The sequence below is a fragment of the Polypterus senegalus genome, chromosome 4 (genome assembly GCF_016835505.1).
Source record: "Polypterus senegalus isolate Bchr_013 chromosome 4, ASM1683550v1, whole genome shotgun sequence".
Classification (NCBI taxonomy): domain Eukaryota; kingdom Metazoa; phylum Chordata; class Cladistia; order Polypteriformes; family Polypteridae; genus Polypterus; species Polypterus senegalus.
The window spans coordinates 52,618,339-52,634,295 of record NC_053157.1 but is presented as its reverse complement, the minus strand read 5'-3'; the positions used below and the strand labels follow the sequence as shown (position 1 = coordinate 52,634,295).

The 15,957-nt window shown below is 35.7% G+C and overlaps 1 protein-coding gene across 2 annotated transcripts in view; it reads right to left on the bottom strand.

The window, feature by feature from the left end:
* Positions 1-3,047: 3,047 nt before the first annotated feature.
* Positions 3,048-15,957, bottom strand: part of ttc33 (tetratricopeptide repeat domain 33) — a 103,526-nt gene continuing 90,616 nt past the window's right edge. For both annotated transcript variants that reach the window (XM_039750632.1, XM_039750631.1), the window contains exon 5: positions 3,048-4,075. In XM_039750632.1, the coding sequence (XP_039606566.1) occupies positions 3,689-4,075 (387 nt within the window). In that variant the 3' untranslated portion in view covers positions 3,048-3,688. The remainder of the gene's footprint in view (positions 4,076-15,957) is intronic.

Genomic DNA, 15,957 nt, shown 5'->3' with positions numbered 1-15,957 from the left:
CTCAAGCAACAATTTGCACAGGTGTCCCAACTTCTGTTGATTACTTAAAAACCCTCTGTCTGTCTTAAAGCAGAGTTGTAACAGACTGTTTAACTATGCCCTCTGAAGTACCACTTGGACAATATTCCAGTGATAATGGCAAGTAAACAGAAATTAACAAATGAAATGAGAAAGAGCATTATTATCCTTAGAAGTGCAGGCCTTTCATTTAGAGTAACTGCAAACAAAATCAAAGTGTCAATAAGTATGGTGTCCTATACAATCCAAAGGCAATTGGAAACTGGAAGAAACTCTGATAAGAAGAGCTCTGGCAGACCAAAAGTAACAACCCAATCAGAAAACAAGTTTCTGAGGATCACCACCTTGTGCGATAAGCGCCTCACAGCACTACAGCTTCAAGCACAGCTTAACAGTGGTCAAAAAAGCAAGTCTTTGGGCAAATGGCAGTAAGAATGGCATTCCTTAAAAGACAAAGTAGGAACTTGAAATACCGGCTGTGGAATGCTGTGGACTGGACAAAGTCTCCTCTTCAGAGTAGAAGCTGAGACGTGATTTTTTTGACCACTGTTAAGCTGTTGTGCTGTGAGGTGCCAATCACGCATGCTTGTGACCCTCAGAAATTGTCTTCTGATTGAGATGTGATTTTGGGTACGCCAGATCACTTCCTATCAACATTTGGCTCAAGTTAAACAATTTAAAGGCAATGCTACTAAATATTATCAAAGTGTATGTAAACTTATGGCTCACTGGAATTGTGATATAATCGATAAAAAATAAATACGCTGTCTGTGAATATTGGTGTAAAAAATTACTTTTGCCTGCATAAAGGAGATGTCTTAAACGATATGCCAAATTTACAGTTTGTTATTATAAAATCTGTTTGTGGGGGGGAATAAAGTGAATTTTAAAGAATTCACACTAAATATAAGTAAACTTCTGACTTCAGCTGTGCATATTTTAAATATTTTAATTATTTCTACAAAGACATACTTTAATTAGCTCCAGATACATATGATCGAGAGAGATTTTCCAGAAACACTGTACTTATGGAATACGTCAGCATGGTCACAATTTATTTAAGATTAAGAAATTGCTGAAAACAGGAAGGGACAAGCTGGCTACTTGCCTGCTCTTAACCAACAGGTAAATAGAGAGGGGGAAGGAGAAAAGATTTTTGCAGAAATTAATATATCATTTTTAAAAAATTGTATTTGGTTGGGTGACTGTTTAAAAATAAAAAAACTGCAAATACTATAAATTCACAACCACATCCTGAAAAGCTTATCAAGTGTGGACAAGATACTCCTGCTGTTCTGGCTCTTGACAGAAACTAAAACTATTGAAATTTCCCTCTATTATGATATGCTAATGCACAGGCCTCCTTCAGCTGCTTGTATCATTGAATGGAAGACAGACAGCTTTATAGATAACCAACATGCATGTTCCTTTCTCTAGTACTATACTCCTTCATCAGTGTGTGTTGGGGGAACGTTTCAAGAGTTCAGTAGAAGCTGCAATGTAAAATAAAAGTTAATTTCCTAATAAATGAGTACTCCTTGCTGAATTTAACATGCTAACATCCCATTGGAGGAACAGAATTTTCATTGTTTTTTGTGTTCATCTTATACTTACTCTTCCCTAAGATTTTGGGTTAATAAAACTACAAAAAGTTCACTTTGTCCTTTTATATTGTGTTCAGTCCTGGGTGATCACCAGTGTTTGTTGCTAGAATAAACTCTTTTTAGTTACCTGCAGCCATGTTTTAGATTCCTTTGTCAGGTAAAGTCAACAAGTTCTAACAATGTGACAACACGTAGAAACTTGCTATTGGCAAATATCGCACAAATGTTAGGAAGCTTTTCCACACACAGCGAAACCATAGATACTTTAAATAAAATACTAACTAGTGCAGTAGAGAGCAGGATTTCAGGGACATTCAAAACTCAACTTTATGTAATTTTGGAGAAATTGGTTTAATAGTATTGGTGAGCCTTGTTGGGTTGAATATCCTATTCTCATAAACACTTTTCTAATGTTCCAAAGCAATCAAATAAATGGGTGGTTTGCTTGTCACACTTATTCATGCAGAGATTAAAATATTTGCACTGAGAACACAAGAATTAGCATTTATCACTGTCTGATTCAGCACTTAATTTCTAAAACAGCAAAATGACAATAATGGGTAACACTATTTTAAATACATTAAGGATAATGTAAAGCAAGATTCTCAAATTACATACAGTATATCATAGAGTACACTTTATTTCTGCATCAGCATCCATGATATGTTTAGGTGAAGAAATAGTGAAATATTTTCTTGATTGCTCCAAAAATCAATGAAACAGTTTCAGTGGAAAATGTACTAATTTCTTGCCTGTTTCTTGGTTTTCATTCAAAGTACTGACACCCTTAAATCATTTCGTACTCTGGCATTAAAAGCCAAATGCGAAAAAATGTACCACTTGTCTTGCTCAAAATACTAAAAAAGTACTGCTATTTCGAAACAGACTATACCCAATCATTCTGTATGCTGACTGAATACAGTATATTAACAGATTTTATGGCTGATGGTTTTAAATTATCAAAAGTTCTTCCTCAATAAGAAGTGTTGCCACAGTTTATTGGCACCTTATTAACAAAGTAAAACAGTCATAAACAATAATTTGCAAAGAAATATTGCCCCCTACCATTTGTCCTTTTTCAAAAAGCTGTGTTCAGGTTCCTCTCATCAGTTTGCTATCTCAGATCTATGCTCTGATTTACACATAATAAATACTGATAAGAGAGTGGCTTCAGGCACACCCAGCGCTGACCAGTCAAGTCCCAGTCAAATACAAAACTGCAATTTGATACCTCAGGCACAGATCAGGAGTAAATCAACTTCTGAGAGTCGACTCATCCTTCTGCAGGTTTAAAGACCAATAAACTGGGTGACATCACGGTAAATGGCATCCAAACATGACTTACTGTATAAGAAAATATCTAGTGTATCACTTTTGCAGTATAGCTACTGTTAGCCAAAGGTATATAAAAGAGCAGACACTGGGTTTAAATTGTAAATTAAATTAACTGTATTTTAATAATTTTGTTTTTCAGTTGAGTCAAAAATGTATTTACTTACCTTAATTGATTGTTGCTACTTATTTCAAATACTTTGGTGTTTTTGAATGTACATATTTCATCTGACTTACAGGACACAAACTTGCTTTTCGTTATCAAGTCTTAAACAAGTAGTAAAATGGGAGAAACTATTAGCATGTATTATGGAACACAGTTTTCTAGTACACCAATTATGCATATTTCCTGTTCCAAATAAGTATAAGAAACATACAACAACAAAAATCCAAATCTTGCCAAAAAAATATTATCAGGAGAAAGGAGTGAAAGTGTCACTCACTATAAGCGTTCACTATGATCAGCTGAAATATATACCTAAAAATGTATTTTTAAAAAAATTCAGTTTTACAATAACAAACACAAATGAACACTTGATAAAACAAGAAAAACATCTTTTGATTGCCCTATGTGCCTTTAAAGTCAACTTTATGAAGCATTTCTTCAAGAAACATATATTTTTCTCTTTCAATGTAGCAAATTCTCATATTATGATCAGTTTATATATATATATATATATATATATATATATATATATATATATATATATAGAATACTGAAAAACCTATCATTCTCATGAATGTGGTACTTGATGGTGCAGCATCCTTGCACTGACAAACTGTCTGTCAACAACTGTCTCGCAGCTTTGAGTTTCATTGCTCACCACTTCCACAGAGCCATTCAAGGCTACAAAGACAGCAGTTGACTTCTTTTGCAAAGTTTCATTTTGCTTTTCAGCTATAGCAACACAGGCAGCAACCACCTCATCACTTTCAAAGTCATAGTCTGGAATGAGTGCTGGTGAAACTGTTATCTCTTTTTTGTCTTGTTCCTTAAGGCTCCCTCGTTCTTCCACTGCTCTCTTTTCCTCTTTGAGATGTTGAGCCCAAGATAGATCATCTTCCCATAGGGAGCGATCACCAGGGAAGATGTGGATTGCAATCTGAAAACTCTTCAGTGCCTAAAGAAAACAGGAAGAGAATGCTGAGCAGTTTACATTTTTTCACTGAAATAGCCCAATTTACATTTCTTCCATCCTCAAACTTTCCAGCATACACACATGTTGTTTGTCCATCTAGCTAACCATGCAATGCAAATGATGATCTGGGCACTGCACTTCAGTGTCTTTATTTAGGTTTTGTAGCATCCTGGCCAGGATAGAGAGACTCAGAAGGAGTTACTATTCTCAAGCAATAAGAATGTTATATCAGAACATGCCATCTCATCCATGACCCTCCGCATACTTAGCCTGGACTGTAAGTTGTACTATGCCGTCTACCCTTACCTTGTTTTGGAATTGGTCTGTCATTTAACTATGCACCTTGTCTAACTTTGGTTTTGTACAATAATCACTGCACTATTGCACCTAAACACCTAATTCTACTTTATTCACTTAATTTTACTCATTTATTATACTGTTATCTTTCAATCTAGGACTTTTTTTGTTAATCTCACTGATATTCTTCTAACTTTACACAGTTTTGATAAGCGGATTAGGATGCATTTCACTGCGTGTTGCCCTGTATAACTATGCATGTGACAAATAAAGAATCTTGAATCTTGAAGTGAATCACTCGAGTGCACACTTAAGGTCATAGTCAGATGAGGCAAACTGAACAACATCATCTGTATAAAGCAACAATGCTACCCTTAACCTTCTCAACTGGACACCATCACATCCTCAGTTACACCAGCATCCTATCTATGAAAACTGCAAAAACAAGTGATGACAAGACGCATTCATTAACATTCCAGTCCTAAACAGGTGAGTGGACCCCCAATGAAATGTTTCTTCTGTGCTGAAGATGAAGATAATGTTGGTGAAGCAAAAATACTAGGAGGCAGTTTACTTTACTTCATTCATTGTCTCTGCAGACAAAAGCAACAACATTTTGATATATATTCTCTTATATATTATAAAGCTATCACATAATTACAATTTTGTTTGATCATTTCATTGTAGAAAGGAAGTAAACTTATTGAAGTCCTCCTCGGTTTAGCAGTTTTGTTTTTTTTTTGTTGTTGTTGAGAGACTTTTTAGTATTCCTGTGTATTAAGTTCAGTTGTTGAATACAGACAGACACTTTAGGTACTATTTTACACCCTATAAACAGCTGAATAACAAATATTAAAAATTTCATGAATGACCATTGGCTAAGTTTCTTTTAGAAATTTTAGCTGGATCTGCTGAATAAGGCCACATTTCCAAAGCATCAAGAAAAAGTAGGTGATGTTATCAGTGACTTTGAAACCACTGAATAAGATGACACTATTCAACAGCATTTAAAAAATCCTCTTTACTACTAAAACTTTTTTTTTTATATCAAACCCTGTGATAAATGAAGTCTCATCACTTTGTGTCATCACTGCAGAATTTAGGGTATTTTGGAAGTTTCCAAATCTTATCTAAATACCACTGCGTTTCCAACTCCATTCATCCATTATTTGCACCCTCTTTGTTATTTAGGATCATGAGTGTTTTCCTGGTAGTATGGATAACAAGGCATCCCTCCACACCCATTATTTAAATTTATGTTTCCAACTACATGCATCCATTACTTGCACTGTGTATTTTTATTTACAGTCATGAAGGCTTATGTCTTTTCCTGGTAGTATTGACAACAAGGCATCCTTCTAAACCCCTTATCTAAATTTACTCAAGTCCAATTATACAGATTTGGAAGCAAATAAAACTTTCCTACATACAGTTTACTTTTGCCTAGAATGCTAAGATATAAAGAATAGCACATTAACGGAGGGATCCATTCAGGAAGCATCAAATACTCTTATTTATGATACTAAATAAAAAGCTGTTTCTTGCCTCCACCAATCAGCATATATGCTGCATATTTATTCTGCATATGACCATTGCGGCTTCAATTTTTATCTGCCAAGACAGCATGTTAAACCTCTAATTAAAAGATCAGGTGCAATTTCAGCATATGCAAATCTGGAGCCTTTAATGTGAAAAAGATTTGGGATAAAAAGAATCAGTCCATATAAACATGACTTCCATTATTCTTTACAATGGAAAAATAGGTAGAACACTATTGAAGTTAAAATAGAAAATCAGGTCTGCATTTTGGCCTTGTGTAGCAAGAGAAAATACCAGATGGGAAAAGTGTAATTGCTCCTGATAAAACTTTTTTTGATAACATTTCATCTTGAGAAATTTGCAAGCTGCAGACCATAATGTGATCCAGTGTAAGCTGTACCATCTGATAAGTCTGAATAATTTTTCTTCAAGTAGAGTACCTCTACTAACAAATTATATGTAAATTGCTCTATGCAAATAAAGCTGATACATTAATAAAACCTCATGGGATTTACAAGAATATATATAAAGCAAAAAGTATCTAAGTAGTATGAAAAAGTGAATAGTATTATCTTAAGGAAAAGCAAGAACGAAGAAAGTAAGATGTAAAATATTTTGTCACTGGTGACATCTTCAGGTGTTTGGTGCAAATGGAAACAAACAAATAAAAGGCAAGGACTGGAAGAGCAAAGATAGCAACAGGTAATCATGTCAAAAGCACCATTAAAAAGAAAAGAACAGACTACAAGGGGAAATATGGTCGTAATAAACAGAACCATTAAGATGGTATTACATTGTCTACCATTATATTTGGACACTATCTTGAGAAACGGATGAGTCTGGAGATACTGAACTATAAAGTCATGTCACTAAACAGCAATGGAAAAAACATAATGGTGAACCACAGCTTGCGTCAGCATTCCTCCAACAGATAGGACTGATAAAAGTGAATAACTTTAACAAGTATGTGTTTTTTTAATTATTGCCTTGCCAGATTTTTCTATATTTACATATATTTGTCTGCATAATAACAGGAAGTTTAACAAATATCTTAAGTTAAATAAAAAATATTGTTACTATAGATGGTCAAAGAGTTTTGTGAGCCTCACATTACATTTAGAAATAATCTGATAAAACCCGATGTAATATATCTGTACTCCAAGCCCAAAACATTACAAATGCGAAATCCCTGGTTAAATTTTCCTACTTACCTTAATAAGTACCATTTTTCCCAGGAAAATAATTAGTAGGAAATAATTATTCAAAACTCATGTTAACAAAATTACTTTATCTGATAACTTAATTAGCCTATACTATTGGTTACCTAAATATATTCATCAATTTGCAAAATCATATCATTTCCATTTATGTGAGCTTATTTACATATGCTTTTTTTCTTAACGATCCACAGGAACAAGGTAAGAACCTACCCCAAACGGAAACCTGCCCATATTGTACACATTTACCTTTACGTGGAAGATTTACAGTCACCAAACAACTCAACATACCCAAAAACATGTCCATCTATTCAATAAACCTACCCAATCAAACATCAGAGTCTTTAGCAATCAGTGTCCATCCTCTCAACATTGGTCAGAAGGTAGAAACTATCTCTTGATAGACTGTCAGTACATTTCAGGCCACATTTACTAGAATGAAACAGGCCTCTCGAGCAGTGAGGCAGCCCAATGCAATCATGTAATAATGAAAAATGTATGCTTTATGCAAGTTTTATTTCTAATACACCTACATTCTGTTGACCAGTTGTCATAATATTTTAAATTCTGTTTAATAGTGAAGTATTTAGTGTTGATTTGAATTAAATAAATGTAAAGCTGAGTTTAAGGATTTTCTGCTTAACCATCCTGCTAATGAAATGTACAAGGTCATGCTTGAACAGTATGATTGTCTAAAGTATGAGCTTCTAAATTACTACTTTTAGATATCTAGGATAAATTCACACAAGCATTATGTCTCAGTGTTCATAAGGAATGGCGCACCCTCAATTCCCATATAAGTTATTCCTTAATCAGTAGCCAAATTTCCATCCAGTTTTTTGCGACGTTTTGTTATCGACAAACAAAAAAAATGTGCGAAATTTGCTGTCTCCAGCCTGCTTCCATCCAACTGGCTTTTTATCGATAAAATGGTGTGCGTGATGACATCATCCCCTCCAAAACGAACTGTCACATAAGTTTTGTTGTATCGCGAAAAAAAATCTGCCCTTGAGCCGTTTCCATACATAATTTTGTGTATGTCGCAAATTATCTACCTTTTGTTTTCCATGTTACACCCCCTCCATTAAACAAAGAAACAAAGAAATGGAGAGATTATTCAGACTTTTTTTTTTAAATTTGCCAGCTTACTGTTTTTTCAGTTTCACAAATAATTGGAATTGTACATAATATCCGAAGACGACAGCAGAATGAAGCAGTTGCTTGTCTGATAGCCCTAGAGCTCGAAGAAAGTACCCCAGTGCGACGAAACCCACAGGTATGGGAGAGACGACGGAATAAGACCTTCTGGGAGGAGGTGGTGGGGAGACACTTTACAGAAAATCTCTGGCTGCAACATTTTAGAATGACATGGCCGATGTGTGACATGTTGTGTGGATTCATCAGTCCTGATGTTGCGCCCATCACAGGTTGTCACCGATCACCGGTTCCGACCCCAAAGCATACTGTCATCGCCCTTTACAAGCTGGCAACCTGCGCAGAGTATAAAGTAGTTGCAGAAACTTTCGGGGTTAGTAAAACTACCATCCATCGATGTGTATATGCTGTGTGCACCGCTTAAAGAAAAATTAGTGCGGCGTTATATCAGACTTCCGACTGTAGAGGAGGCCAATGAAATTGCATACCGCAATTCCTTGGTGCATCTTGTGCCACAGATTTACAGTGCGCTGGATGGCACGCATGTGCCTATTCTTCCCCCGACGGAAGGCTACCGCGATTACATTAATCGCAAAGGGTGGCCATCTACTGTTCTCCAGGCCCTTGTTGATGACAGGTGCATGAAACGAGACATTTGCGTTGGTACTCCTGGAAGTGCCCATGATGCAGCTGTGTTTGCAGCATCGGATCTGTAACAGGTGAGCCTACCTTTCAACATCCCTTCTCAGTGCGATAACAGCTGAATTAGTACTGTAACTTGCTTCCCTTAAGGTTTTTAATTAAAATTGAAATTTGAATTAATACTAAATAACGATGTTTAATCAAAACAACTCAAGTTAATATTAATAAGAGAATTTCCTCATATATGCTAAAACATCTGCCATTTAATAATAAGAAAAAAATGTTTAGATAATGAAACACACGGTTTATTAAATATTTTGACTGGCACAGTAAATTACCTTTTGGTTTTGTATTATTTAGACATCCTGAGAGACACCCCCAGGCTACAGTTGATGTGGAGGGAGTTCAGGTACCCCTTTTAGTAGCAGGAGACCTAGCCTATCCGCTACTGCATTGGCTCATCACAAGAAATAACGAGTCTCTTCATTAGACCATGCGAACCGCTCCGCTATTCTCGTTTTGATTGCACGTGATGAAAATGTATCATGTGACACATTTATTTGCATTAAAACCCTTTTTTCTGACAAAAAGTGTTTCCAATGTAGTTTTTGTGACATCTGAAGTATCGATATGGAATTTATGCGTTAAAGTTAAACGGAAAAATATTATGTCGACATGTACAACATTTTATCGATATTTAGCATTTCCATCAGCTAAAATTTGAAGCGCTAAATATTTTTTCGCGAAAACTCCTTGGATGGAAACCTGGTTAGTGACACCAGCGTATGTAAAGGAAATGCACAGATAACTACAGGCTTTGAATTTAATACATTTATACAGTGCCTTTAAAGTGAGCTTTCAATGTAGAGGGCATGTGGAACAACCTTATGGTTTTCATTTAGAACACTGTACACAAAAGTGACCCTGCAGTCAAAAATGGATCAGACATGAATTTGTGTTAGCACTTACAACACTGAGTGTACTGTATTTAAATTTTTCTATAGATCAATGGCTATCATTCATGGGCTCACCTCCACTGGAAATGCTCCTCAGATCAAAGACAGAAAAATATGAAAGGATTGCTTGATTGAGTTGTGTTATAATGTTTTGTGTCAAAATAAAAGAATTTTAAAAAGTATATGTTACACTCAGTATGGTCGAAAGAGTGATAGTATGAAAGGGCTTTCCCAGTACTCTAAAAATATTTTTATTATGTTATTTTATAAATATATTGCCTACTTGGCTTGCTAGTATCCTTATGCATGCACATGGTTCTGCCACAACAAAGTCACAAGAACCAAACAGACATTAAAAATGTACATATAGTTTTAATCAGGTTTGGAGCATATGCTGATAGCGTATTGCTGCACCCACCACATCAGGTTAAAGTTTAATTAGCTGTTGTAGATATTTTAACTCTGGCAGAATGATGGTAAAGAGCTAGCATTCCTGCCTCGTTGCACAGGTTTCAATGTTAGTTGGTGATAGTCTGCATTAAATTTGCACATTCTCACAGTGTATCTGAGGATTGATTGGTACTAGTGAGTGTGCTTCAATATAACTGGTAAAAGCCCAACAGATCCCACTACAATCCACCAAGGACCCTGATTCTACGTTTGGCATTTATTTCTCCTCTGAAGGTTTTATTTTTTTATTTGCAGTAATAAGCTTCTGCGCAATGGTTCTGACAAAGCAGTATTTCTTAATGTTATCAGAAAAAAAGTCAGTTTCATATTTTGTCCAAATATTTTTCTTTGCTTCTGCTTTGTGTGTGGCCTGATTGCAAACATTACATTTTATGCTGTAATGCACCTTGAATTAAGGAAAACAATACAAATGTATCAGCTGTACTACATAATCTGCAAATGTACTAGAGCATAGTAGTTTCCTAAGCCTATATTAACAAACATTCTGTTCTACAAGCAAGCCAATATTGTGCTTAGCTGTGCAGTGTGTGAAAGCAGGCCATTGGCCTGTATTTCAAAGGGGATCATAAGCCTGTCAGGCTGGGTTACTGTCCTGTGAAAATAGTACAGTACACTCAGTGCTGTTGTGCCAGTTGTGGAACCTTTACACTTTTTATTCTTAAAAACATTAATGGGATTTGTAACATTTTTTGTTTACCTTTTTTCAAAAACTTAATACTAATTAATAATACACAAAACTTTAAAACATTTCTTATGATAAAAAGTTAATGACGTGTTGCAGTTGTAGGTTTCTTAAATTAGAGGCTTGTAATGCTAAGCAGGCCACTGGCTTTTTAAGCAGGCCAGTGTCCTGTGAGTGTGGGCCATTGGCCGGTGAAAACCTAACAGCACAATACACCCTCTTCGAATTTAGAAGATCAAGATTGACATGACTTATACAAAGTACAAATGGGTTACAACCAGACAGCTGATTTCAATAGAAGTGCTAAAAGAGCCATAACGGAAAGCAACCCTGGCCACTAAAACAATGCAAAAACTGAACCTAGTCAAATGAATTATGGTGCCAGCTAACTCATGTTGATTGGAGTACCAGAATTTACAGAAAATCCCACAAATCCATCCAGCTACATTGTTATCAATTCAGGCAGTGCTATGGTATGTGGGTGTGATTTCTGTTCTGGGGTAGTTCTAATAATATGTGTGTGTAAACTAAGTTTAATTCAGTGACCTTAGCTCAGTCAAGCAGCTATGATTAGATGAACTATGTTATCTGCAACACAGGCCCACCATCAGCTGTTTTGCAGTAGTTCAAGTTCAAGGGTTCTTACTTTTCCAACTTCAGACTCCTTAGAGGGCAAACAGGGGACCAACTCCTTATTATTATTATGTAAGCCTAATAAGGTTATTATTCAGTATATTATTCTTACTGTATGTGTGGTACACATACAGTTATTGTTTTAGTATCAAATTTACCAAGACAACCCACTTAATAAACTTTAGTAATGCAGTTAGCAGAACAACATGATTCTGATTAGTACTGTGTAAAAAAAAAGACATATGAATTTACAGGTCTTTGAACACATAATTGCTTCTCTTACTGGTGTAATGTAGTTTTAGAATAGGTCACCTCCTTAGAAGGAAGTTATATAGCACACATACCTGGAGAATGACAGATCGCCACAGAGATCAGACCACTCCAACACACTGTTGCCCATTTTACAGATGCTCCTTTGTGTTTAGATATAGTGACTGCTTTTTACCATACGTTCCTACCAGTAGCATACTAACCATTGCCAGAATGTGAAGGAAAACACTTAGTCATTAACAAGATTTCAATGACAATGTGATGCTGTCTGCTTATACTGACAGAATCCATTTTCTCAGTCAACCCTTCTAAACCGTCTGCTCACTACCACCAAACTGCAATATCTAAACCGTCTGCTCACTACCACCAAACTGCAATATGAGATGTATTAAAATATGCAGTTGTCATCACACTTGATTTGGATCAATATGCACCAAGTAAATCCCAGATAAACAGAACTAGGACAATTTTTTTCAGTATTAATTTGTCCAGTGTTTGGCTTTCTGTGTAGACTGATGCACTAAACTAATGTTTCTGTTGATATATTAAAATCGGTGTAAATTATCATTTCTGCTATCCTGTCAAGGGCAGTGTATCCTGATAATGTTTTTCTGCTCATTATTGTAGTTTTCCATTATCAATACCATCACATTATTAGTTGCTTCTTGTTAAATCATTGCTGTTGGACTGTGAATGTTTCACAGTTTCTCCACTGTTGACAAACTATAGAAAATGAGGTACATGGAAAATCCATTAGGGTGGTATGTCCTTTAAGGTTCCATAAGTACAGACTTTTAAGGAACAGAAGTATGGTACTGATTTCAGGATTACCCCTTCAATCATCAAGTGTATTGCCCTGGAAGAAATACCAAGAGAGACAGGCTGGGTGCATGTGCTGACAGTGCGCTACCACACCCACCACACAATGAACCACCTGGACTGGGACCAGAGTGCAGCAGTGACACCTCAGCACCAAATACCGAGTTGGCATTTAAACGATGAATCCATGCTAATTACACTTTAATTTAATAGTCAGGAGGTGAGTTAAAGAAAGGCTCACTAGTAGAAAAAATTGCATTGAGGGAGACATAACAGGATGTTGGATGGAGTATTGTAAAATATTGTGGTCAGTTGAACACGTAACCCTACTCGTGAGGGAGAGACACACATCTGTGCACTTACATGACAGCAAGGTTTTACTTTACTGTTTACTTGTATGTTATCTGTGCTTTGATTTACTACCTTTACAGTTTGTTCCCTTGAGTGCCTATTTGTAAAGTAAACCACTATTTTAACATCTGAAGAACAGTGGCACAGTGGATTTTTCAGCAGGTTCTCCAGTTTTCATCTAAAATCCCATAGATGCAGATCCCTGTGTGAGTATGTCCCACAGATCACTGACCTCATATTCACGGTTGTTCCAATGCCTCCTCACCACTTTACAACTGGACAGACAACGGGTGGATAAATTGATAGCATATCTAAAGTTCCTATAAGTCAATACAATTACTTTGATCTAAGGTTTGTGAGTCAGTATTTGGCTTTCAGATTTTTTTACTTTGTGATACTAAAATGATCACAACTATTTAAAACTTTTATCATCAGAGTATTTAAAGTTGATTCTATAGTTTCACATTGGTTCATAACAAAACATTATCTGGATTGAATGTGTGCATAAAACTGAAAATTAGGTCAAGCAAATTTGCTGCTAACTTAACATACTTACATACAGTTATTTAGTCATTTTTATTTCCTGCATTTGTGAGGCCTAAAATAAGTTTTAAAATAAAATACTACACAGAATGACAGTGTTCAGAAGCCATTAAGAAGGCAAGCAGAATGTTAGCTTATATAGCATGATGTGTGCAGTACAAGTCCAAGGAGGTTATGCTCAGTCTTTATAATGCACAGGTGAGGCCTCATCTTGAGTACTGTGTGCAGTTTTGGTCTCCAGGCTACAAAAAGGGCATAGCAGCTCTAGAAAAGGTCCAGAGAAGAGCGACTAGGCTGATTCCAGGACTACAGGGGTTGAATTATGAGGAAAGATTAAAAGAGCTGAGCCTTTACAGTTTAAGCAAAAGAAGATTAAGAGGTGACATGATTGAAGTGTTTAAAATTATGAAGGGAATTAGTACAGTGGATTGAGACTGTTATTTAAAATGAGTTCATCAAGAACACAGGACACAGTTGGAAACTTGTGAAGGGAAAATTTTGCACAAACATAGGAAGTTTTTCTTTACACAAAGAACGATAGACACTTGGAATAAGCTACTAAGTAGTGTGGTAGACAGTAAGACTTTAGGGACTTTCAAAACTAGACTTGATGTTTTTTTGGAAGAAATAAGTCGATAGGACTGGTGAGCTTTGTTTGGCTGAATGGCCTGTTCTCGTTTAGAGTGTTCTAATGTTCTAAACACATAACCAAAAACATACTAAATCTATCAATATTTCTTAAGACATAAAAAGAAGGAATGTGAAAATTTATATTTGTAAACTACAATATTTTTTTCCAATGAACAAAGAAAACTCTAATCCAAATTTTATTCTTTAAACAGTAATCCTTTGCATGATCCTGATGGTTACAACTGTCATATTCCCCTTTATAAATGCTTCTATGCACTCCAAGGGATTCCTGGAGCAAGCATTGGTGCTAAAATGTTAATTTAATATACTTTTGCTTTTTACATGCCTATTTTTCATTCAACTGCAAATAAAACATTATCTTGCAAAAATGTTTATGTTAAATGTATTGTGTCCATGTGTCTGAGGCATATTTATCCACCTAAGGGCCTCAGTGGTTTTTGCTCACACTATAACCATTATTGGTTGAGAATTAAATTTTTTGCTCATTTACCTACTCTAATGTATGGTAAATCTAATTTCAAATTAAACAAACATCCAACTTAATATATTTTGCACTTTTCCAAACAAAATATTGCTTTCCTTTATGTCCTTCTTCATTCCATACAGCTTAGTATAAAAGTCTCAATGTTATTTTTCAAAATCTGAACAAAACCTGCACTAAAAAGAGGCAATTAATTACCAAATAGTACAGGTAAGCTAACATAAAGCAGAAAAGATAACTGTTAAAAATATTTTGATAAAATGCAAGGATTTAATCTTTATATAATTTACATTAAAAAAGCAGAAGAATCAAAACTTATTTTATCAAGTACATTTCTTCTATAGTAAACACAACCCCAGATATATAGTACAACTGTTATCATACACAGTATATTTCTAAAAGTTGCAGCAAAAACAGTTTATGTGAGTTGTACAGAGTCAAATGGTGAGTCAGCAATGGGAAATGAATGGGCAGCCCTGTGGTTTAAGTCTAGTGCTTTTGCCATTACACAACACATTTGATAATGGTTGGCACAGTGGTAGAGTTGTTATGAGTGGTTGGCACAGTGGTGGAGTAGTTAGATACAGTGATCTAAAGTCTCACTACCAGTCTATTCACTATCTGTGGTTTTATGTGGAAGAATAAGTTTCTACCTTTTGACTCTTTTTAACTGGATAGCTGCTGCCACCGGTCTCCCCAACTCATGTCAATCCTTTCATGCACCTATCCTTTCATTTTTAATCTTCGTATTAAAACTGAGTAGTGCAGGCATCCTGGAGCCCAAGAACTCAACCCAAGGAAAGGAAAGCATTAGGCGTGCCCAGCACTGCACCAACCCTGTAACGGAAAATGCATATTGAGAAAACAGAGTAGAGTGATACAGAGTGTGGACAATATACCAAACAATACATTAATTTCACGGACCTAATAATGAACAGACTGATCTATTGCCATGAAAACAGCTTCAGTCAATCTTATAATGCTGTCTTTCAAGTCCTGAACTGTGCACACCTGTATATTATACTGTTGTTGTAGATGAAAAGCCTCCAATAAGGGATGAAGGCGGTAGAAATCTGTTTTGCACTGTGCACTCCAGAACTTCCCATAAAGGTTCAGTAATTTCTTGATTTGGGGGTGGGGATATCCCTTGGCTGCTA